Source organism: Dipodomys merriami, unplaced genomic scaffold (assembly GCF_024711535.1).
Source record: "Dipodomys merriami isolate MVZ:Mamm:240054 unplaced genomic scaffold, mDipMer1.0.p SCAF_174, whole genome shotgun sequence".
Taxonomy (NCBI): Eukaryota; Metazoa; Chordata; class Mammalia; order Rodentia; family Heteromyidae; genus Dipodomys; species Dipodomys merriami.
This window is the reverse complement of record NW_027203093.1, coordinates 1-25308: the sequence shown is the minus strand read 5'-3', so window position 1 is coordinate 25308 and position 25308 is coordinate 1. Positions and strand designations below refer to the sequence as shown.

General features: G+C 41.7%; 1 protein-coding gene across 1 annotated transcript in view; it reads left to right on the top strand.

Moving 5' to 3' along the window:
- The window catches only part of LOC138829571 (focal adhesion kinase 1-like), a 93031-nt gene extending 68342 nt beyond the window's left edge, over window positions 1–24689 (top strand). Inside the window, exons 14-21 of the mRNA XM_070025921.1 lie at window positions 4167–4223; window positions 5770–5790; window positions 6878–6975; window positions 12876–12960; window positions 18956–19056; window positions 20465–20580; window positions 21478–21578; window positions 23635–24689. Of these exons, the coding sequence (XP_069882022.1) occupies window positions 4167–4223; window positions 5770–5790; window positions 6878–6975; window positions 12876–12960; window positions 18956–19056; window positions 20465–20580; window positions 21478–21578; window positions 23635–23750 (695 nt within the window). The 3' untranslated portion in view covers window positions 23751–24689. The remainder of the gene's footprint in view (window positions 1–4166; window positions 4224–5769; window positions 5791–6877; window positions 6976–12875; window positions 12961–18955; window positions 19057–20464; window positions 20581–21477; window positions 21579–23634) is intronic.
- Window positions 24690–25308: the final 619 nt, after the last annotated feature.

Genomic DNA, 25308 nt, shown 5'->3' with positions numbered 1-25308 from the left:
AATAACCTGCATAGAGTGAGCAAAGCAATTGTAGCTAAAGCTCTTACCTATATAGAGCTTTCAGAAAGTGCATGTTCTCTATGAAATTGGGAGGCAAAAGATTCTACTTCATTTCTAGATCATTCTATGGTAGTAATAACTGAACAAGCAGGCATCTGAGTGCTTGCAGTGTGCAGGCACCTGACCTTTGTGATTCCTGGCTCACCACCGTAATCCTGAATATCCCTGGGTAGCACAGTTACAGAGATGAAGAAAATGATCACGAGAAACCAGTAGTCAGGTCTTGGGCTGCAGACTCACCTTGTCCACTGCCCACTTTGTCAGTCTTAACTCTTAAGTGACCTCCAGCACATTGGTCACCCTGTGTTTTCTTGAGAGAAAGGATCTCAGTGGTTTCTGTAAGAATTGTTGCAAAGGGAATAATTATTAGCCCAGGTGAATAGAATACTGGTGTTTGGAGGCCATAGCAAACATATCTGTGCTCAGATGTTATCAGTAGTCTCAGTGTTGTTTTGATAAATCCCCAGAGGTTTTATATAGAATTTGTATAGTTAAAAAAAAATTAGCTAGGCGCCAGTGGCTCACTCCTGTCATGCTATCTACTCAGGAGGCTGAGATCTGGGGATCACAGTTCAAAGCCAGGCCAGGCAGAAAAGTCTGTGAAACTCTTATGTGAAAACTCTTATCTCCAATAAACCACTAGAAAACCGGAAATAGTGCTGTGGTCAAGTGGTAGAGCACTAGCCCTGAGCTGAAGAGCTGAGGGACAGCGCCCAGGCCCTGAATTAAAACCCCACGACCAAAACAAAACCACAAAAAAAAAAAAAAATCCCTACCAGGCACTGTTGGCTCCTGGCTCTAATCCTAGCTACTTGGAAGGCTGAAATCTGAAGATTGTGGTTCCAAGACATCCTAGGCAGGAAAATCTGTGAGACTTTTATGTCCATTTAACTAGCAAAAACCAGAAGTGGGGCTATGGCTCAAGTGGTAGGGTAACAGCCCTGAGCAGAAAAAGCTAAACCCTGGCTCTGAGTTCAAGCCCTAAGACTGACACCAAAAAAGGAATTATAGGCTCTTTTATGAGATAGTCCTTGAGGATACACATTGCAGTCAGATCAAGACTGATGCAGAGTATCAGCAGTGCCTCTCAGCTCTGTCCCTATCACAACAATGGAAGAAGCTGCCATTTCTCCATCATCTATCTCACCCAGGGCCACATCTCACCATCCCATGTATCCCTTGTAGTCCTGTTACGACCCCATGGGTCCCAGCTGCTGTCCTTGTGTACATGAGGACACATGACATATATCCAGGGAGTCATGAGTGCCTGTAGGTGGCATGTACCTTTAGGTCACATTTGTCTGTGCAGCTTGGCCAAGGTACAACAGCTCTGCTGCTTAGCATGCACTGAAAGGGCTGCTCTTATGCTATGCACTGTGCTGAGGACGCACAGATGAATCTGATACACAGGAGCTCTGCTTCCGTGGACACTGGGCAGGTTGGCAGAGAGTAACAGAGGCCAAGTAATACTAGGTAATATGCCAACTATAAGCTGCAGAGCAGTGGTGACAAAAAAAAAAACAAACAAAAAACTACAAAAAAAAAAAAAAACTTCTTTTGTGGAAAGAAAGAGTCCAAATGGCCAGGCGCTGGTGGCTCACACCTGTAATCCTAGCTACTCAGGAGGCTGAGATCTGAGGATCACGGTTCAAAGCCAGCCTGGGCAGGAGAGACCATGAGACTCTTATCTCCAATAAACCACCAGAAAACCGGAAGTGGCGCTGTAGCTCAAGTGGTAGAGCACTAGCCTTGAGCTGAAGAGCTGAGGGACAGCGCCCAGGCCCAGAGTTCAAGCCTCACGACTGGCCAAAAAAAAAAAAAGAGTCCAAATGATGGCACACTGGTGAAAACAAGTTGGCACTGAGCCAGCTCCGCTCCACTGAGGGAGCTGAAGTCACTGCTGTTGGAGTTGTGGTGTCACCCCCCTTTTCACTCACATAGTGGACACCTGCTACAGGAGAGAGAGGGCTTCTGGGCAGCCCTGCTGTGGTCCCCTGCAGCCCTGGAAGGCCTCACTTCCTGTGTCATGTGTGTAAAACATCCACCCAACACAGTCAAGGACAGCGGATTATGGGGTCAGCCAAAGGGATGTGCTGTCTTGCAGGGGAGGATGCCCACAGTGAGGGGCCGAGCTGCAGGTGGTGATGGTGTGGCCTTGTTTGCATTCAGTTTCTGGGGAGGCACCATGAAGTTGAGCCTGATAAATTTTGGACTAAAAAGAGAAAATAGTTAGCAGACGCTCCTCTGTATGACTGGCGCTGCTCCCATTGCCTTAGCTATGAGTGTGGTAGCAGACTCCCTGCTCAGTCCTTGTTACAGGCTTGAGAGCCACTCCTTCTGCCTCCAGTCTTCCTACACAGATGCAGAGCTGCAGGCCTGTAGGTGCCAGTGCTTTTCTGTATATCATCATGCCTGAACTAGAGGACTAGGGAATATTGTACATTTCACAAATTATGGAGAATTGGTTCATTTACCTTCCATTCTGCCAGCCAAACCTTTGTTTTACTTTAATCAGTTTAATGGTTATACATTGAGAACTAAATTGTTCCAGCCAGTGTGTGCAGCAATATCTGTCGTGTGGCTGTGAAGGGTGCGAATTCTGTTTTCCTTGGTTCCCATGCTCTTAACCCTGAGTGAAGTGCAAGGGCCGCACCAGAGGAAGCACCCTCACCTGCCAGCCTGTTAGCAGAAGCGCTGCCAGCTCTGTGACCTGCAGGCACAGTCCTCCACCAGGGAACAGTTGGGAGTCTTTTTCCAGAAAGCATCAAACATAACTCACTTCACTGGATTTTCACCAAGTGTTGTTCAACTGAGTGGTAGTTTACCTCAGATGAGTGGTTCTTTTTCATTTCCCACTAACAACAGGTAGTGGGCTATTAAATTAAGTTGTTGTATTACCAAAAGACATAAATGTGACTTTGGAACCTCCTGACATCATCTTTAAAAGAAAAAAAAAGCAAAAACAAACCAAATGCCTCTTTTTTTTTGGTCCGGTCATGGGGCTTGAACTCTGGTCCTGGGCACTGTCCCTCAGCTCTTCAGCTCAAGGCTAGCGCTCTACCACTTGAGCCACAGCGCCACTTCCGGCTTTTTTCTTTTTGCTTATGTGGTGCTGAGGAATCAAACCCAGGGCCTCATGCTTGCAAGGCAAGCACTCTACCACTGAGCCACCTTCCCAGCCCCCCCCAAATGCCTCATTTTAAGACACCTTTGTTTTCTCTTTTCTTTTCTTTTCTTTCTTTCTTTCTTTTTTCTTTTTTTTTCTTCTTCTTTTTTTTTTTTTTTTTTTTTTTTTTTTTTTTTGGTCAGTTGTGGGCCTGAACTCTGAGCCTGGGCGCTGTCCCTCAGCCCTTCAGCTGTAGACTAACGCTCTACCACTTGAGCCTCAGCCCCACTTCTGGCTTTTTCTGTTTATGTGGTGCTGCGGAATCAAACCGAAGGCCTCATGCATGCAAGACAAGCAATATACCACTGAGCCACCTTCCCAGCCCCTGTTTTATTCTTTTTTGCAGTCTTTTGCCTTTTTGAAATTAATGTGTACACATCAGCTATCCAGGCAAAAAAGTTACAAAGGATAAAAGTTCCTGGGTTGCATTTTTTGAAACCTGAACAAATGAAATAAATCAGCCCAGTTAATCTCCTGTAAAATTGAACTGTCATTTGTTTTCTGAAGGTGAAATTTCTAATTATGCAATTGAGTCTAGTTAATAAAAACAGATACTAGCTGGTCTTTGAAGATGTCATTCTTATTTGGAAAAATCTCAGTAGGCCACAGTGTAGCTTTTAAAACATTCATTTGGTGTAGTTGAGGGAGAGGAGAATTCCATAGTCAGCACAGATAGGTTATTTTGAATCATATTCATACTTAATTCACAAGGGCCTTGTTTGGAGCCTTGAGGTCTGTATATTATAACATGTTGCAATAATGTCATCTTTAATTCCATAAATTACCTGTATGTGAGTAAAATTTGCCTAATAATAGTGTTTTAAGAATATTTAAGGTATTGTGGGGGTTTAGATCGCTAATTGCCTTTTCAAATTATATTAACTAAAGGCCAGGAGGCCAGGCACCTAACTTTTACCGTCATCTGTTTCCTTTGGTGCAGAGACAGATGATTATGCTGAGATCATTGATGAAGAAGACACCTACACAATGCCCTCAAGTGAGTAAGCCATTCCTTTGCTTCCTGCTCTGGTTTCACCAGAAGAACCTCATCACTGAGTGTTTTGCAGAAAAACTCTTTTAGTCTTTTTTTTTTTTTTTTGTGAAAATACCGTACAGAGGGATTACAATTACATGGGCAAGGTAATGAGTACATTTCTAATCAAGCATTGTTGCCTCCTCCTCTGTTTCCCCTTCCCATCCCTTCCCATCTCCCCTGGCCCCCCCACTCCCCCCTTTCCACCCCCTCACTCCCCTCTTTTAGTCTTTAGAGTTTCTATACATGCCCATTCTAGGTCAAAAGTTTACAACACAAATATCTATTATTTAAGTTACAGAATATTGTAATCTTGTTTTCTAGCTCTATGATAATATGAACTTTATTGGCTAGTGTATTTTCTGTATAGATAATTAGTATTGTTTAAAGATTAAATACAAGCCAGTGGGAGGAAAAGTACACAGAACTTTATTAGACGAGTTCCTCAAAGCCTGGAAGTGTCAGGGTGTTTTTCCTCAGAATGACCACTCACTCGGATTGGAGGAGACAAATCTGTGCGCCTAATTTTTACATTGGATATTCTCTTAAATTTTTTTATTTTTTTGTATTAAAAAATTAAGGAAGTGGGGCTGGGAAGGTGGCTCAGTGGTAGAGCGCTTGCCTTGCATGCATGAGGCCCTGGGTTCGATTCCTCAGCACCACAAAAGCAAAAAGAAAAAAGCCAGAAATGGTGCTGTGGCTCAAGTGGTAGAGCACTAGCCTTGAGCTGAAGAGCTGAGGGACAGCGCCCAGGCCCCATGACTGGACCAAAAAAAAATTAAGGAAGCTTCAGAAGCCTTAGTAATTTGAAATCTGCTTGTCCCAGTTTCAGTAGATTCAACAGAGCTAAATGTTCTGTTTACAGTAAGGAGATAGTACCAAAAGAGAAGAGAGAACCAAGCCTCTGAGGCTTGCATTTTCCTTGCCAGTCCAGTCAGACCCAGTGTGGACTTTCTGATTACCAATAGCCATTACGAAAATGTTTTAACTATTGTTTACTTTGTTTTTTGTTTTGGGGGGATTTTTTTCGTATTTTTAAAAATTCATTGTAAAGGTGATAAACGGGTTGTTATGGTTACATAAGTAAGGTAATGAGTACATTTCTATTTAAACATTACTACATCCCATCTCCCTCATTTTCTCCGGCTTACCCCTCCCCATTCGCCCCTCCCTAAGTATTGTTTTGTGGATTTAGTCATGTGTACATTCTTACAAATGTAGTGTGTTGATTATGTGTAGTTGAGTACTAAATGTTTCATGTGCCTGCCTCTTATCCAGATCTCACAAAAATGTGTTATAAAGTAGGAAATTATGAGCTAGGGATCTAGTGACATAAAGTAACATTGAGTTAACTTAGTTTTTTCTTGTGTATTTTTTAACTCATTTGTGCTTTAATAAAATTGTAAATATTATTGACCTGTCCTCACCAAGTTTGTTGTTGCTAACCTAATTTCTATTAGTTATTTCTAAGCAAGGTCTTCAATTTTTTTCTCTCTTAATTGCAATACAGAAAGCTATGGAATAGATGAAGGTAACAGGATTCATTTGAATAAATGCATTTGCTTGAATTGCAACTGTGGAGTGATGTGGGATGTTTCAGTTCTCAGTTAACTTTTATTTTAAACTCTTGTCATTGTTTTACTTATACTGTTAAATCAATGGAATTACTCGCTAAAGTGATTTTAAAGAGGAAAACACAATTTAAACTTTGGGTTGAATGTTCTGTGTGGCCCATAATTTGATTACCTGGGAGGAAGATTTTGAATGTTTGCTGTTGGTTTGTCTATTGGCAATTACAAGAAAGGATTACATATTGTATGGGCTAAGGGATAAGTTCCATATTTCAGATAAGTCAAACTACTACTAGATTAAATTCAAGTTCAATTTACTGTTCCTAATGGGCATTTTATTTCTGTATACCTCAACAGCCTACTAAATAATTGACTTTCTATAAAATGTAATACAAAATTATTATTTAAATATTACAACTTAATATTTGCAGCACATACTCAAAAGTTGATACCGTTATGTACAATCTCGATTCTAAGTCACTTAATTTTGAAATTCGTTTTAAAAATTATTTAGACCTCTTTAAACCTCTTTAGTTCCATATATAATCTAGAAATAGAATTATCATGAAGTGGAAAACTCTTAAACCTTCAAAACATAAAAGTTTAATTAGACAGATTTTTTATCTCCATGTTTACAACCCATAATTATTTGTAAAATAATTGCTTTAAATAATTGTTTTTATACCATCATACACTAATATGTAAACTAATAGCTATTATTAATTAATCATATAATTCTTAGAGCAATTATTTAGAAAATTATCAAATAAATGCCAAATAGACCGGAGCAATTCAACGACTCTCCAGAATACCTTTAGTAGAACTTACTGTTTGAGCGCTTATCAATCCTATACCGGATGCAGAAATGCCTTTTAATGTATTGTTTAAGAGAATTCCACTCTGTTTAAAGCATTTTTATATATTGATGTACTATAGATGAAACTTTTGTTCATGAGTGGTAATGAAATTATATGTATGTATCAAGTGTTATTGCTGCATTTGGATTATGGTACTTAAATTTTAATTGTGTATGGGTCATTTTTGTAGCGAGGGATTATGAGATCCAAAGAGAAAGAATAGAACTTGGACGATGTATTGGAGAAGGCCAGTTTGGAGATGTACATCAAGGAGTGTATATGAGTCCGGTAAGTATTTATACCTCTTGTATTTTCTGCTACATATTTTTTTCTTGTTTTTAAAGCTTATTTGTTGTACACATCAACTTACAGAAATCAGAACTGTTGCCAGAATTAGCTTCTATGGGGCCAGGTCTTTCTTGATTGATTTAATCATCTGACCCACATCGGCAGCAGTAGAGTCGATGGTGGCTGTTGAGCCCATGTAGCCATGTAGCCCATCTAACCCCCATAACATTTTACCCTCTAGAAGAGATCAGTGGAGAGCTGTAGTTCAGTGTTTTTTTTTTGGTCCAGTCATGGGGCCTGAACTCTGGGCCTGGGCGCTGTCCCTCAGCTCTTCAGCTCAAGGCTAGCGCTCTACCACTTGAACCATAGCGCCACTTCCGGCTTTTTTCTTTTTGCTTATGTGGTGCTGAGGAATCGAACCCAGGGCCTCTGGCATGCAAGGCATGCGCTCTACCACTGAGCCACCTTCCCAGCCTTAGTTCAGTGGTTTTGAGTACTTTTGGAGTTACACAACCATCACCACAGTCAATTTTATAACATTTTCTTTATCTCAAACACCAGGTGCCCATTAGCAGTGGCCATCCATATTCTCACCCCACCTGTGTCACCATTTATCTGTCTTAGTTTACCTGTTACAGATTTCATAAAATAGAATCATGGTATGTAGTCTTTTTATTACTAAATACTTCTTCGTATAGCTGTACTACCTTTTATTCATCCATTTTTCAATTGTTGGACATCAGAGATGGTCCCACATTTTGGTGATTAAAATGTTATTGTGAATATTCATGTGCATAATTTCATGTGAGTGTATGTTAACACTTCTTGTTTGCTTCCTCACATGTAGCTGTGTTTAATTTTTTGACAAAACCGTTGTCTAGGTAGCTATTTCATTTAACCTTTCTAGCAGCTAGTACCAGCTCTTTGATAGTGTGTGTCTTTTTGTCTCAGAGTGAAGTTTTTGTGTTTTTTTTTTTTTTTTTGGTCGGTCATGGGGCTTGAACTCTGGGCTTGGGCGCTGTCCCTGTGCTCTTCAGCTCAAGGCGAGCACTCTACCTCTTGGCCACAGCGCCACTTCCGGTTTTCTAGTGGTTTATTGGAGGTCAGAGTCTCACGGACTTTTCTGCCCGGGCTGACTTTGAACCGTGATCCTCAGATCTCACCCTCCTGAGTAGCTAGGATTACAGGCGTGAGCCACCGGTGCCTGGCATCAGAGTGAAGATTTTTAAAATGACTCTTTAGAATTAAATGACACCTGTGCTCAAGAAATGGTTTCTAAAAACTGGAATATTAGCAGGTGCCCAAAGATGGCTGTACTATAGCTATATCTGCACAGATGTAGCCCTCTCTTGATACTGTCTCAGAAACTGCAGACAGTGCTTTCACATCTGTTGGGTGAATGTTACTTACCACACTGTAGCTAAACAATTAGAAGTTCAATTTTTTTTTTTTTAATTTAGCTTTGAGAGGTTTTACTCTGTGCTTACATCAGCTTACCTAACTATATCTTTTACCTGCTGTTACTCTTTTCCCATTTAAAAAAAAATTGTTTGTAACTCACCTTTTTTTTTTTTTCCTTTGCTGGTCCTGGGGCTTGAACTCATAGCCTGGGAGCTGTCCCTGAGCCTCTTTGTGCTCAAGGCTAGCACTCCGCCACTTGAGCCACAGTGCCAATTGCAGCTCTTTTCAGTAGTTTATTGGAGATAAGGGTCTCATGGGGACTTTTCTGCCCGGGCTGGCTTCAAACCACAGTCCTCAGATCCCAGACTTGTAAGTAGCTAGGATTACAGATGTGAGTCACTGGCACCCAGCTCAATTACTCATTCTCTTAACTGTGCTCTTTGAGGAAAATGAAGTAGGAAGAGCGCTACATCTAAATTTAGTGAAAAGACCTAAAAGTAGACATAGCTGTCTGCTTGACAGATGTGGAGACAAGGCTCTTGACTGGATTACTGAGCAGACCACCTAAGCATAGCCTCTGTCTCTAGCTCTGATACTATGTTGCTCTAGGCTTTGCAGAGTTAGCTGGGTCACCTCACTCATATAGCCACAGTGTGGACTTTACTTCATTTACGTCTTTCTTTCTTTCTCTTTCTCTCTTTCTTTTTCTTTCTCTCTCTCTCTTTCTTTCTTCCTTCCCTCCCTCCCTCCCTCCCTCCCTCCCTCCCTCCCTTCCTTCCTTCCTTTCTTTCTTTCTTTAAAAATTTTACAGTGTTGGCAATCAAACCAAGGTCTTACACATGATAGGAATATGCTCTGCCACTGAGCTACAGCCCTAGTCTTCATCACTTTTTAAGAATGAATCCATTTTAGCTGTGAATGTTATACCGAGTTTTTACCAGGCACAATGGCTCATACCAATAATCCCAAGTACTTGAGAAGCAGAGATCAGGAAGATTGCAGTCTAAGGTCAGGCTAGGGAACATCTCAACTAATAAGCTAGATGTAATGTGCACATCTGTCACTTCAGCTATGTGGGAAGCATAAATAGTAGGCATGCCTAAACTAAATAACTAAAGCAAAAAGATCCCAGGGGCATGGCTCAAGTAGTAGAACATCTATGTAGCAAGCATGAGCCCTGAGTTCAAACCTCAGCACAACCACAAAAATACAAAATTCTAGAGACTTTTAAAAAATACCTTCAAGCTGGGAACTGGTAACTCACACCTGTAATCCTAACTTCTCAGGAGACTGAGATCTGAGGATCATGGTCCAAAGCCAGCCCAGGCAGGAAAGTCCATGAGACTCTTATCTCTAATAAGCCACCAGAAAACTGGAAGTGGCACTGTGGTTCAAGTGGTAGAATGCTCACCTTGAGCTGAAGAGCTAAGGGACAACACCCAGGCCCAGAGTTCAAGCCCTACAACTAACAAAAAAAAAAAAAAAAAAAAATTGTGTGTGTGTGTCTTCAATCTAATGCTTACTAAATGATTATTTAATGTCTTAGCCCCCAAAAGCATAGCAGGACTATTTTGTTTGATTCCATTCTGATGTCTCTCATAACAGCTTTATCATAATAAACGAATAACTTCATCAACAGTAGATGAAACTGGCATTAGCAGTGAAGATAGAAGGGTAGGCCTGTGGCCCATGGGAGATAGTTGGAAGTTGAGTTAACATTCCCCTGTGGCCACCCCGCTAGTTCAGTCAGTACAGCATGAGTCCTAAAATATCTTCCTGCTTTGTAGTGAATGGGGACAGCGAGAAAAGTAGCAGTCAGTGGCTGTTCTGTTCTCCCTGGGGTGCTGGTAACAGAGTCAGCGTTCTTCTAGATGGGTGCTACAGGTAGGAACAGAACCACTTAGATCTGTGTAGACAGAGCTGCATAGATTCCTTATAAGAAATTGGTTCTTGTGATGATGGAGGCTGACGAGTTCCAAGATCTGTTTGGAAAGCCAGAAATCCAAGAGAGCCAATGAATGGTATAGTCTAAATCCAAAAGCTGAGGAAGTAGTTCTACTTTAAGGCAGAAAAAGACCAGTGTCCGTGATCCCAACTCCCCATGTAAACAAAGCTCATGGTTGAGTCCTGCCCACATCAGACCATCTGCTCTACTCAGTCTGCCGACTTCAATGTTAAGATTCTCATTCAAGAACCAGATGAGGCTGTGTACACCTGTAATCCCAGAAATCCAAGCACTCTGGAGCCCGAAACCAGAGGATCATGAGTTCAAGGTCAACTTGAGTTACATAGCAAGGCTATCTGAAAACAAAACAAAGTTACAACTCATTTGAAAACATCCTCACATGGAAGTTTTCATGGGGAAAAAAATACCCTCATAGAAAAATCCAGAAGAGTGCTAGTCTAAATATCTAGGTGCTTCATGACCCAATCAAATAGACACAAAAAAAGTTCACCCTTGTGGTGAAATGTTAGAAGTTCTGTCTTAGTCATACCACCTTAAAGTAACTTTTCTACCTCCAGGCGGAGACAGAATGGGTAGATTCAGTGTGCTAGCCAGGGCAGAAGAGGAAAAAGTCAGAATAGGAGGTGCCAGTTTGGAGGTTGGCATATAAATGGCACTTGAGCCCACAATTTTTAGTGCCAATCTTTCCTGCCTGTGACTGATATTTATGGGCTTATGCCCCCCCATTTACAGCGCAGGAAGACTTCAGAAAGAGCTTGGCATAATCAAGCTTCATCCCATCAAGAAATTAACCATGGCACCATTTCAGAGCAGAATCTTGTGACAAGTGGTAGCTCCATCCCAGTTGAGGACAGTGCTCCAGCTCAGAATGAATTGCCCTGACTCACTGTTAACGCGCCCCTCTAAAGGAAGGCGCCTGTCCCTCTTGGCAGCATGACGTGGGCAGCCACACCTTCCATCCTCTGTTGACTCCTTTTCAGGTGAGATCCATCCCTATCCTTCTTACCCTTCATTGTCAAGCCTAAGATAACAGGGTCAGCCAATGGGAAGAAGCTACGTGAAGCTTAGCAATGTTCAAAGCCTAAAGAGAAAGTTAAAAAAGTCAGGCAGCCCAGTTAGGGGCCAATGACTCAGCCGGTCTGTCTGATGACACCACCTAGCCTCTCCCAAGGAAGGAGAAATGTACAGAGGAAGTAAGAGAAGGACTTGAGTGGCATCCTGCCCACTGGCCCTCTCTCCCTTCCTCCTGAGCCAAGCCGCACCCAGCCTGGTTGACTCATCCACATTTCACCGGGAGACATAGGAGAATTTGTTTAAAAGGAATCTGGCAGTAAGTAGCACCTGCTAAACTTTTAGTTCCCCATCTGCTCTTGTTCTCTTTTTCCCTATGCTTTCCCGTCTCCCTAACAGAGTGTTAGGCACCTTAGAGATAAACTGAGTAGATGGTTCTGGCAATGCTAACTTGTACTTATCTTATCCAGGGTGAGATAAGCACACAGCATTTATGATACTGTGTTAAGTTGCTCAAAATGACAGGTCATTTCTCATATTGGAAGCTTTTTGAAGAAAAGAAACATTTTGGCTTCTAAACACATTCTTGTTTTTTCTATTACTTTGCTCACCACACCTTCCTTGTTTCCTTTACCATTTTCTCCTTTTTTTTTCCAGCCTTTTCATTACTGTAGAGCTTCAGTCCTTAAACTCTGTCTCTGTTGTCTTTGTTGATAATTTATGCAGTCATATGGATTAGTTTCCTTCCAGAGTCCCTCATCCAGCTCAGGTTTCCCTGAACTTAGTCACACTGTCCTCCTACTGTCCCCTGCCCCTACCATCTTTCCATTTCTCTGGCCATAGACCTGACCTTCACTCTTTCTCTTACTAGCCCACCAAAAGTTGTCCAGCCTTAGGAATGTATCCAGCTTAGCCCTTCCTGGCTGCACCACTACCACACTTGGCCAGAGCCTCTCAACTTCAGTGAGAGCTCCCTGTGTCTGATCTTGTCCCCAGCAGCCCAATCAGAGCAGTTCTTCTGACCTTAGATCAGACCCTGAATCCTGACCCAGACCACACCGTGGGTCCCCATTCTACCTAGAGTAGAAACTATCCCTTCATTTTAGCCTGGAAAGTCCCTCTTCCCCTTGGACTCAATGCTTTCGGTCCCTGTGTACTCTGTTCCATCCTCAGTGATCACACATATCCTTCCTCCAGCCAGGAGTAATGGTCCTGCTCCATCGTGGAGCCAGCTCCCTTTCCTCCAAATCTTTGCAGTGTAGCAGCCACCATGCCATCTCTATGTCCTGGTTTACTTCTCTGTCTCTGATACCACTGTTCCTCACTGGAGTGCAGGGTGGGCATGAGCAGAGACTGCTGTCTGATGGTGACTGGTGTATCCTGGTTACTTGTAGTAATGCCTGCCAGAGGAGCAGATAAGTATTCAACCTGTGCCTTGTGAATACATGACTTTTCACATGCATGTTCATTTTTCTCTGGGGATTTTACATGTGTGTATGATTCTGTAATTTCCCTAACACAGGAGAACCCAGCTTTGGCGGTTGCAATTAAAACATGTAAGAACTGTACTTCGGACAGCGTGAGAGAGAAATTCCTTCAAGAAGCCTGTAAGTTTCTAGAGATTTCTATGGAATTCCATTTGCCTTTCTTTCTGTAAGGTCCAAACTATCTCTGAGGAAGTAAGAAAAACCATGTTTCTACTTTCATGAGATAGCTACATTTATCATTTTGCCTTCCAAGTTAATCTCTGAATTTCAATGGGCAGGATTGTGCAGATTTCCTCAGTAAACGTGATGCTTTATATATGAAAGTGGATGATAGCCTCTCCCTTCATGGTATCAGTATGTCTTTCAGTGTACTCGGTGCATATGGAGAAATGATCGTGCCCCAAATACTGCCAGGCCTTGCAAATCCAGATAGACATGATCCCTGCTTGCTGGATCTCATAGACTAGACTGCTGATTAGTTAGAACTTCACTACCCACCTGGTTTGCCGCCTTATCCTACTACATAATATGAAAGACTCACCAAAAATTGACCTCAGAGGAGACCCCTCTAGTGGCTTCCAGAGTGACTTTAACTGCAAGTGATTTCCCTTACCTATATCCCCTCTAGTCCCTGGCTTGTATATGCCATAATGAAGCTGCCTTGAACGAGTTGTGTATGACTAGTCTTTTCTCATGAAAGTAAATCATGGAGAGCAAGGGACTTGTCCATCTTGTACACACCAAGCACATTTTTCTCTGCCTTCTGCTGTGGTGCTGATGATAATGAATCTGATCATGATTTGATCCCTCTTCCTTTCACAAGGCATTTCCCTGCTTCTTTAAAACAGAGAACCCTTTTCTGACTACCATCCCTACAGTAGGTCTCCCTTTGGCATTCCCTGCCATGGCACAAGTATCTGTGATCAAATATGGAACACTGTTGACATGTAATTATTGTTTGTTGTTCCTCCAAGATTTAAGCTCCGTACAGTCAAGGGCATGTCTGCTTTGCTTATTACCTGTATCCCATGGCCAGCAGAGGGCTTAACCCATGAGAAGTATTTGTTGTTCATTACATGGCCATCCAATGGATGTTTTCTACTTCCATGTTAGTAAAGATTTCCATCTAAACATCCTTTAAATTAATATTAACTAAATCATATTCTGACCCCCATCAATTAAGTCTTAAGTACATCTTTAATCCTGTTCCTGAGGCTCTGCCTCAAGTATAAGAAAAAGTCTGGCCAGTGGCTTCTGTCTCAACTCACTCATTTCTTTTTTTTTTTTTTTTTTTTTTTTTTTGGGTCTGGTCATGGGGCCTGAACTCTGGGCCTGGGCGCTGCTGTCCCTCAGCTCTTCAGCTCAAGGCTAGCGCTCTACCACTTGAGCCACAGCGCCACTTCCAGCTTTTTTCTTTTTGCTTATATGGTGCTGAGGAATCGAACCCAGGGCCTCTGGCATGCCAGGCATGCGCTCTACCACTGAGCCACCTTCCCAGCCCCTCAACTCACTCATTTCTATAGAGTGCTAGAGCCAAGAACATAGACTACCCAGTTATCAGCACTTAGCCCTCTGTCAGCCTTACCTTTGGTGGGCTCTTGTGCGTTATGTATTTTCAAAAATGCAAATTTTAGGGGTGGGAAGGTGGCTCGGTACTAGAGCGCTTGTCTTGCATGCATGAGGCCCTGGGTTCGATTCCTTAGCACCACAGCAGAAAAAAAAAAGCTGGAAGTGGTGCTGTGGCTCAAGTGGTAGAGTGCTAGCCTTGAGCTGAAGAGCTGAGGGACAGCACCCAGGCCCAGAGTTCAGGCCCATGACTGGACCCCCCCCCCCCCACACACACACAAAAATGCAAATTTTAAAAATCACTTATCTTTTCCTAAAGTTATCTGAACAATTATTTTTTAAAGCATTTTTAGGAGATCACTACAGAAATCATCCATAGTTTTTTTTTTTTTTTTTTTTAATTTGGTACTGGAGATTAAACCCAAATTTTTTTAAGTTTGTCAATCATGGGGCTTGAACTCAGGGCCTGGGTGCTGTCCCTGAGCTCTTGTGCTCAAGCCTAGCACTCAACTATTTTGAGCGGTAGCTTGGCTTCCAGTTTTCTGATGGTTTATTAGAGATAAGAGTCTCATGAACTTTTCTACCTGGGCTATCTTTGAACCATGATCCTCAGATCTCAGTCTCCTGAGTAGCTAGGATTACAGGAGTGAGCCACCAGTGCCTGGCCAAACCCAAAACTTGTCATTGCTAGATAAGCACTATACCACTTGAGTTACTCCTCCAGCCCACTTATTGTATAATATGAGTAGTAAAATTAAGCTAATCTTGTTTTCTTCCATGGAAGGGTTGCTCAATTGCTACTTCAGAGAAATATGACAGATGTAGTATGTCTACACTCTGTAAGGCTTTAATGAGCAATGTGTAAAATGGAAGAGGTATCCTAGGCTAGGGAGTGTCAAACTCTTGTAGAGGGCCAGATAGTGAATATTTATGGCTGTTAGACTAGTTTCTGTTCCAGTTATGTAGCTGTGTCATTGTGAAAACCATCTACAGACAGTACAAAGGAGATGGACAGAGCTAGGTTCCAGTAAAATATCATTTGTAAAGGTAGGCTGCAACCTCTGAACTTCCTTCCCTGGGTAATGAATAGGCTACACCCTGAGTATCATGAGCCACGATATGATAAGGACACCTGAACACCCATGTTCATTGCCGCACTATTCACAATAGCCAAGATATGGAAACAGCCTAGGTGCCCCACAAGAAATGAGTAGATCCAAAAAATGTGGCAACTGTATACACAATGGCACTTTACACAGCCATTATAATGAATAAAGTATCATTTGCAGGGAAATGGATAGAACTAAAACAAATCATGTTAAGTGAGGTAAGCCAAGCTAATAAAGACAAACAGTGCATAGTCTCTCTGATATGCAGAAACTAGGTCTAAAATGCACTGGGATATGACAAATTACACAGGATTCTAGATACTCGCATAGAGTGAGACCAAAAGAGGAGAGAAACACAAAGGCACAATGCCTAAGTGCCTCTTCATAGCTATATAAAATAATATACATACTGAAATGAACTTGAAGATATGGAAACAAAAGACCTCTTTTTCCCCCTTCTTTTTTTAGTTTTTTTATGATTCTGTTTTCTTTATCTTATGTATGGTATATTCAAGTGTACATCTTCAGAAGGGCTTGGAGGAGGGTACAGCACTCGAGGAAAAAGAGTGTAAAAGTACAGCAATGGAGCTCACTGGACACTGATGAAAGGAAACTGTACAACTTGTAGTTGGAGATGGGAGGGAGAGACTGGGAGAGTATGAGGGAAGGGAAGACACTGTATGAAAGGAAATATACTCATTACCTGACTCATGTAATTGTAATAACATTGTACAGCACCTCTATAGTAGCAATGAAGTAAATTAAAAAAAAAAAAAAAAACTTTAAAAAAATAGTCTGGACAGGTACCAGTGGCTCACACCTGTAATCCTAGCTACTCAGGAGGCTGTGTTCTGAGGATCGAGGTTCAAAGCCATCCCGGGCAGGAAAGGCCATGAGACTCTTATCTCTAACTAACCCTCAGAAAACCAAAAGTGGTGCTGTGGCTCAAGTGGTAGAGCGCTTGCCTTGAGCTGAAGAGCCGAGGGACAGTGCCCAAGCCCAGAGTTCAACCCCATGACCGACCAAAAAAAAAAAGTCTGTACTTTCCTAAGATTGCCAGGTCAACATGGATAGTTTCCCAGTGACTGTTAAACTTTACTTTTCATCCTTTGCTTTGTAGTATTTGAAGTAATTACTTGAGAGTAAATTAAAAATCTTAATGAGTATATGTAAGGATCACCTAAAACCAAAAGTCAGGCTGGGCGCCAGTAGCTCACACCTGTAATCCTAGCTACTTTGGAGGCTGTGGTCTGAGGATTGTGGTTTCAAGCCAGCTCAGGAGGGAAAGTCTTTGAGACTCTTATCTCCATTTACCCACCAGAAAAACTGCAAGTAGAGCTGTAGCTCAAAGTAGTAAAACACTCGTCTTGAGAAAAGAGCTCAGGGACTGTGCCCAGGCCCTTAGTTCAAGCCCCAGGAGCACAAAAAAATAAAATGAAATAAGTCAGTAGTTACTCCTGGTAAATCGAAAATGAATGGTGGAAAATCTATCTAAAGATTCCTTATTACTAGCCAGTCTCCAGTGGCTCACACCTATAATCCTAGCAACTCAGGAGGCTATGATCTGAGGACTACAGTTCAAAGCCAGCCCAGGCAAGAAAGTCTGTAAGACTCATCTCCAATTAACCACTAGAAAACTGAAAGTGGCACTTTGGCTCAAAGTGGTAGAGCACCAGCCTTGAGCAAAAGAGGTCAGAGGCAGTGCCGAGGCCTTTAGTTCAAGCCCAATGACCAACCAAAAACAAAAACAAAAAAAAAACAGAAAACAGATTACCTAAACAATGACATGAGCCAGATAAGATGAAAGGATGACATGATATGCTTCGGATTGTGGACCATTTTTATATTACCTGTTAAAGCAAAAATATCATAACAGGCTGTCATGTCTTCCTCTTGGAATATATTTTTTGCTTCACACAAAACATAAGGGGTTTGCATTACATAAAGTGAAAGTGAGGCAACTTCCAGAGCATCAGTAGGTCTGTGGTATCCTAATAAGAGCAGCAGAAATGTATATCCAGGCTCACCTGGCTCTGGGTCTCAACTACAGTGGCTGCACATTTTAGTAACTCAGTAGTGAGCCAGAGACACCAGGGGAATCTGAACATGACCTTCAAGGGACCATCACTTGAATGTGATTGTAGACTTCTTTCCTGAACACAGTAGACAGGAAGAACATAAGGTTCATAAATCAGTAATTAGTTGAGAACAGTAGTATACTCCTATAATTCCAGAGCTGTAGAGGCTGAGGCAGGAGGACCACAGGTTCAAGGCCAGCCTAGCTACATAATGAGACTTCTAGAGAGAATGAGAGAGAAAGAGAATTCAAGAACAAGTTGTTAACACACAAGGTTAGCCCTGTGGAGACTTTGTACTCAGTGCCACATTCAGACCTGTTTTTGCTCCTAAGTGGGCACAACTTGGGCACAAAATCGCTTAGTTATAAGTGAATCTGAAAGTTGTTATACCAAAGAGAATCTTAAGAGGTGAATTCTTGAGTATATGCAAAATTTTAACTTTATTTCCCCACACACACTGAAAAGAAATATGCATGTTATTATCATTTTCCTACAACTTTGGAATACTAAAATGCATGAATAGCTTGACAGAACATGTACTAATATTTTCTGGCCCCTTTCAAAGTCTTTTTTCCCCACAACATTTAGATGTCAGCTACTTTATTACTAATAAGTTAAAAAATTACTGCTTTTATGGTAATGTCCTTGGTTGACAATATAATAAGGTTTTTTCATGTTAAGTCTGTGAAATTTAGTATTTTTATACCCATTGGAGTATGTCATTTTTAAAATTACTCACAGGGTGTTGGAGGCAGCCTGTATTTCTGTGAAATTTGAACTCTGAGCCCCCATGTAGTTACACTTGTGTATATGGTGCCATTGGGCGGGCAGGCACCAGCATGCAGCAGCCACGCAGCATTCTGTTTCTCTTTCACAGATGTCCTCACAGCTGTCCCGGTCCTTGAAACAGCCGGTTATGTGCAGAGGGACAAGGCCACAGTGGTGTGTGCAGATGCTAGCAGCATGGGGTTAAGATAGAAGGCTTCCCACCAGGAAGTTGGAGTTCATTCTTGCTCCTCCAGCAGTGGTTTGCATTAGCATGTTACCTAAATGAACTGTACAATCCCACTTGATTAGATTTCTAGAGGAAAACTAGCCCAGGGTCAGCTTTGCCAACAGAAGGAAAGAATGGGTTTTCTTAACCCTTCACCTTGTGTTCTGCCTGGCCTACCTGGGTTTGCTATTGTGTGGTTGTCTTGCATCCTAGCAACAGAATATGCTGGGCCAATTTGTGCCCCGTAAGAGCAGGCTTAACTTACATTGAACACAGAGCTCATTGAACATCAGCCTTGTGTTAAATTTAGCCATCAGAGCTACAGAAGAATTTTCAAATGACTAACTGGAGACAACTTTTTTCCCTAGTAACAATGCGTCAGTTTGATCATCCTCATATTGTGAAGCTGATTGGAGTCATCACAGAGAATCCTGTCTGGATAATCATGGAGCTGTGCACCCTGGGAGAGGTACTGAGATCTCCACACCTCCCATGCTTCCTAATCATTTCGTTTGTGCTTGGTTTTTCATAGCCTTTGCCTGAGAACCAGAAGTACAGAGACTACATCATAGGTTCTGAACAGAGTTCTCATTAAAGATTATGTGTGCTTTTGATTTAAATATGGAAATAAATACCTTCGTTGAGCTGGGTGCAGTAGCAGCATGTCTATAGTCTCAGCTACTACAGGTGTTGAGGGAAGTAAATCACTTGAGCCTGAGAGAGAGAGAGAGAGAGAGAGAGAGAGAGAGAGAGAGTGAGTGTGTGTGTGTGTGTGTGTGTGTGTGTGTGTGTGTGTCATCATTACATTTCCACAATCTCTTTCCCATAGGCCTTATTCAGGACAGGTTTTATGGGTTTTTGTTTCTCTTACTCTTTGGTACCATTGCCTAAATAATTAGCCCAGTGATTTGAGGATGAAAGAAACACTTTTAGTGGAATATGGGTAGATTAATGGTGAATTGAGGTAAACCTAAACATTTCTTCATTTTTTTGAGAATTCACTTGCAATATCTTTCAGACTAGTTGGAATTCGTCATGGTTTCTTTGAAAAATATGAGTAACAGGAGTGTCTACGTCCTTTTAGACATCCTCCAGAGCACAGAAACCAGTGAGTCATCCTGTCACCTGGAAACTTGCTAACAATGCAGATCTGCAGATCTGCAAATCCAGGGCCAATCCCTGCCCGTTGAGTCAACCCCCAGCAGGGAGGTGACCAGGATTCCCCTTTCACCATCTCCCTCTGCCCTATGTTTCCAAGTCAAATGGAGGGATGGCATACATTTTTTTGTTCAATAAATTTGTATGCCTTTCTTTCCCATGTTAACATCTAGCTGAACTAATGGTATCAGTAGGAGTCAGGACTATTTAAGCCCAGTGGGGTAAACACTTGATCTAGGACCATTTTATTCTTTGCATCAAAATCCTCAAGGAGACAGAAGGGCAGATTTCTTGCTTCTTCTTCCTTAATTCCCACCCTAAACACTTTGCCTAAGGCAGCAAGGTTTGCAGTGGTGGATGGGCTATGTGTGTGTTAACGTTTGTTTGAATAGAAAATAGGTCTCTTTGTTCTCTGTTATTTAGTAGTATTTCATATTGTGCTTTAATTCTTTCCCTTGAGGGATATCTTTATTTTCTTAAAAATCTGCTCATAGTCACAAATGTTTTTATATTAGGATTTAAAACACGTAACTGTAATTTCTGAGTTACAATATTGCATCTGTTATACTTTTTTAAGTAAGGGAGAATCGAAGCCATCTTCCTGTAATAAAAAATGCATTTGAAAATGCTCACATTGCTGTTTTATGTGGCATTCTTGTTTTGATTTCTATTGTCTGTCTCTGAGTTATTCTCTTTTGTTTTGGCCCTTGTTCTAAAAGCTGAGATCATTTTTGCAAGTAAGGAAGTACAGCTTGGATCTGGCGTCTTTGATCCTGTATGCTTATCAACTTAGTACAGCACTTGCGTATCTGGAGAGCAAAAGATTTGTACACAGGTAAGACCCAGTCATGAGGCTGCTAAGTTGCTTTCTAAGCAGAAGTAGTAGATGAGAAACAGGCAAGGAAAATACCCCATAACCTTTGAACCATTTAAATCTCTAGTGCCTAGAAAGTCATTTGTCCTTTCAGACTGAAGTACATGGTACATGAATAAGCAGTGAAAGGGTTTGGGGATGCATTTATTCCGCCCACAAATACAGTCAAGCGCCTATACCTGGCTTGAGCAGTGAATATGTGGAAATAGGAAACTCTTCTGAGATTTTCAGGATATCTCTTTATTTACAAATGACATCTATTGGCATTCTGCAGAATTTCTCTTTGTAATTTGCAGCTCTGTAGTTTGAATCCACATGAATTTGTTTGCTAGATACAGTGTTAAGAGTTACGTTCTAGGAGCCGGGCACTGGTGGCTCACGCCTGTAATCCTAGCTACTCAGGAGGCTGAGATCTGAGGATCGCGGTTCAAAGCCAGCCCGGGCAGGCGAGATCGTGAGACTCCTATCTCCAATAAACCACCAGAAAACCGGAAGTGGCGCTGTATTTCAAGTGGTAGAGCGCTCACCTTGAGCTGAAGAGCTGAGGGACAATGCCCAGGCCCAGAGTTCAAGCCCCACAACCGACAAAAAAAAAAAAAAGAGTTCTATTTATTTAATGAGATCTCTGATAATGGCACAATTCCAATTTCAGTTGCGTACTATTGTTTGTCAGTTTAATGTAGTGGATAATATGACAGGTAATTTTGTAAGAATTTTCCTAATTTGAGAATGTATTTTGCCATCATTCAAAGTAAATATCAGTATTTTATGTGTGCATGTACAAATATATGTATTGTATGTATGTATGTATTTATGGGGTTGTTTTTATTATGTTTATTGTCCTCAATTTTTTATTAGGGATATTGCTGCTCGGAATGTTCTGGTATCCTCAAATGATTGTGTAAAATTAGGAGACTTTGGCTTATCGCGATATATGGAAGACAGTACTTATTACAAAGGTAAGAAATAGGTTCCAGACCTTCACTGTATTTTTTTAAAAGGCATTTTCCAGCTGGGTGCTGCTGGTGGCTCATGCTTGTAATCCTGGCTACTCAGGAGGCTATAAGACTCTTATCTCTAATTAATCACAGAAAAAATGGAAGTGGTACTGTAGCTCAATGTTAGAATGTGAGCCTTCAGAAAAAAAAAAAAAGAAAACTTAAGAGATAGCACCCTGGCCCAGAGTTAAAGCCCCAGGAATGGCCCACAAAAACGGTATTTTTCCAATGTGCTTGACTGAGTTATGGAACCAATTCAGTGGAGGAAAAATGGTGGTCTGTTCACATACAGTGCTGGAGGAGTTGGATAGCTTCAACCCCAGTCACCACAAAGAAATTCAAGATGGATCATACAACTATACAACTTTTAGAAGGAAAAAAAAACATAGTTAATGTTTACAGTCTAGATCTTTGCCAGGAGGTCTGTAGGTTGGTTTGGCACTAAAAACAAGGATGTAGAAGCAGCAAAATATGATTAGAATTAAACATTCTTATTCTACAAAAGACTCCTGGAAGGGTGAAAGGACAAGGTACAAATTAGGAGGAGATAGTTTGCTAACTACATGAGGACAGATATATGAAGGACTGACCATAGTAAGTGACAAGGCACAGGAACATGAACAGAAAAAATATGTGGGACACGTGAAGATGCTCAATATCTTTATCACTGAAAAATGCAAATTATACAACATCAAGATGATACTTACAACCCCATCAGGACTATTAAATCCATCTGTTTACTAAGATTAAAAAAAATAGTGACAACACTCATTGCCATAAAGACACAGAGAAACTAAATTTTCCATTATTTATTGATGGCAATAGAGCCAAAAAAGCTCAGCAAAATCTTAAAAACTAAATATACAGCTACCATACAACATAGCAGATGATGTTTGTATAACACGTTAATACAGTTTCAGTTGTAATAGCCAAAAAGTACAGTCAGGAGCTGGGGATCTAGCTCAATAGTAAAGGGCTTGCTTAGTATGCATGAGGCCCTGCTCTGATTCTCACCACAAGAAAAAGGAAGAAAACAAAAACAGTGCTGTTAACCCAAGGCTCTTCAGCTAATAGATACAAAAACCTCATCACTGCCGGGCGCTGGTGGCTCACGCCTGTAATCCTAGCTACTCAGGAGGCTGAGATCTGAGGATTGCGGTTCAAAGCCAGCCCAGGCAGGAGAGACCGTGAGACTCCTATCTCCAATAAACCACCAGAAAACCGGAAGTGGCGCTGTAGCTCAAGTGGTAGAGCGCTCGCCTTGAGCTGAAGAGCTGAGGGACAGCGCCCAGGCCCAGAGTTCAAGCCCCACGACCGACAAAAAAAAAAAAAAAAAAAAAAAAAAAAAACCTCATCACTGTTCTCTCAATATCCTATCTGCCTTTCATAGCTTATTACTGTTTAAACCATGATTGTTTGATATTTGAAAAGAATATGTAATAGATAAAAAGAATTGTTTGGTTGATAGTTTTTGCTATTTACTCATTTAACTTAGAAGCTCATAACCAGGCACTAGTGGCTTATGCCTGTAATCCTAGCTACTCAGGAGGCTGAGATCTGAGGATTCCAGTTCAAAGCCAGCCTTCGGCAAAAAAAAGTCCCCATGAGACTCTTATCTCCAATTAACCACCAGAAAATGGAAAGTGGCACTGTGGCTTAAAGTGGTAGAGCGTTAGCCTTGAACAGAAGAGCTCGGGACAATACCAAGTTCAAGCTCCACAAGAGACAAAAGAAACAAGAAAGATTTTATCCTAGTGAACTGAAATCTTACAACACAGTGCTGTCTACTTACCCTCCTGCCTGGTGGTTTATGCCTTCTGGCTCACACCTCACTTTGGGGAGGGCAGGACTTCAGTGTCTCATCCTCTACCCAGCTTCACCACTTACCCATCCAAACACCTCACAGAGAATCAAGGTCTAGAGGGTCAGATAGCTGGAGCTTTTTAGTTTAATACTGAAAGTCTCAGCAAGCTCTATAAGGTTCTCAAGCAGATAACAGGGAAAATTTATCTTCTAGCTTCCAAAGGAAAATTGCCTATAAAATGGATGGCTCCAGAGTCAATCAATTTTCGACGGTTTACCTCAGCTAGTGACGTATGGATGTTTGGTGAGTATTTTATTTTTAAGTTTTGAATTTAAAAAGAAAACTACATTTCACGTATCCTTCAAAATAAAGAATATTTTCTTGTCAGAGTAGGTAGAGTGTTGCCTTCCCAAGCTTGACCACTGCCCTCATTGGGAGGTCACTAACAAGTAGCTATAGAGCAAAGGTTATGCACCAGCTTCAAGTGTAATTCTCTGATACTCTATCTCACTTTCACAGCCTGTCACTTTTCGCTTTTGGTCCCTTTGGCTGCCTCCTCTTCCCCACAGGGAGATGCCCTATCTGTTTTCTTTTATCTCTCTTCCCTCCATTACCATCACACTGAATGTGGACACTTAATGTTCTTCTGGCTATGTGACAGCTCCTTTAGCCTGGAGGATCTATACTGCTCCGTCCGTCTCAGTGTTCCGAAATAGGCTTGTCTCAAGGCTTGGTTATCAATCCTTTGTCTTCTATAACTTCTCTTTCTTTGATGTTTGGTCTGTCTCTTCCTTTCCTCCAAAGTCGTCCTGCTGCTACTCTCTGGTGTAAAAGTGTGTTTCTAATTCATCTACACTATGCATGTACACTGCCTTTATCCAAATTGCACAGTGACTTGCTCTGTTGATGTGGAGCACTGCTGCCTCTTCTTGCCTGATGTTATTTCTACCCTGACTATCTCTTTCCTACACCCAGTCCTTCAGTGCAATCCCATCTAAGGTTAAAATCCATCTAGGTTCCCTGAAGGCTAACATTGCAGATAACCAGATACTGACCCCTCAAGAAATGTACTAATAGTAACCTCTCTGTACATCGCCTTTATAATAACAATTAAAACTATTTACTGGGGCTGGGAAGATGGCTCAGTGGTAGAGCACTTGCCTTGCATGCATGAGGCCCTGGGTTGAATTCCTCAGCACCACATAAGCAAAAAGAAAAAAGCCGGAAGTGGCGCTGTGGCTCAAGTGGTAGAGTGCTAGCCTTGAGCTGAAGAGCTGAGGGACAGCGCCCAAGCCCAGAGTTCAGGCCCCATGACCGGACCCAAAAAAAAAAAAAAAAAAAAAAACTATTTACTAAAAAAATAAATGGGGCTTGGAATGTGGCCCAGCATGCATAAAGCCCAGAGTTCAATTCCTCAGTACCACATAAACAGAAAAAGCCGGAAGTGGCTCTGTGGTTCAAGTGGTAGAGTGCTTGTCTTGAGCACAGAGAGGCTCAGGGACAGTACCCAGGCCCTGAGTTCAAGCCCCAGGACTGGCAAAATAAAATAAAATAAATGTAGTTGGGTGTCAGTGGCTCATGCCTGTAATCCTAGCTACTCAGGAGACTGAGATCTGAGGATCCAGATTCAAAGTCAGCCTAGAAAGGAAAATCCATGACATTCTTATCTCCAATTAATCACAGAAAAAAGCTGGAAGTGGCTCTGAGACTCAAGTGATAGAGTGTTAGCCTTGAGTAAAAGGGGCCCAGGGACAGCGACCAAGCCCCCAGTTAAAGCCCTTAGGACCCTCAGGAAAAAAAAAAAGAAATGTAACTAAGTACTGTGTATATCACCTTTATAATAACAATAAAAACCAACTTAGAGAATTAGGAAAGACTCTGAAGACC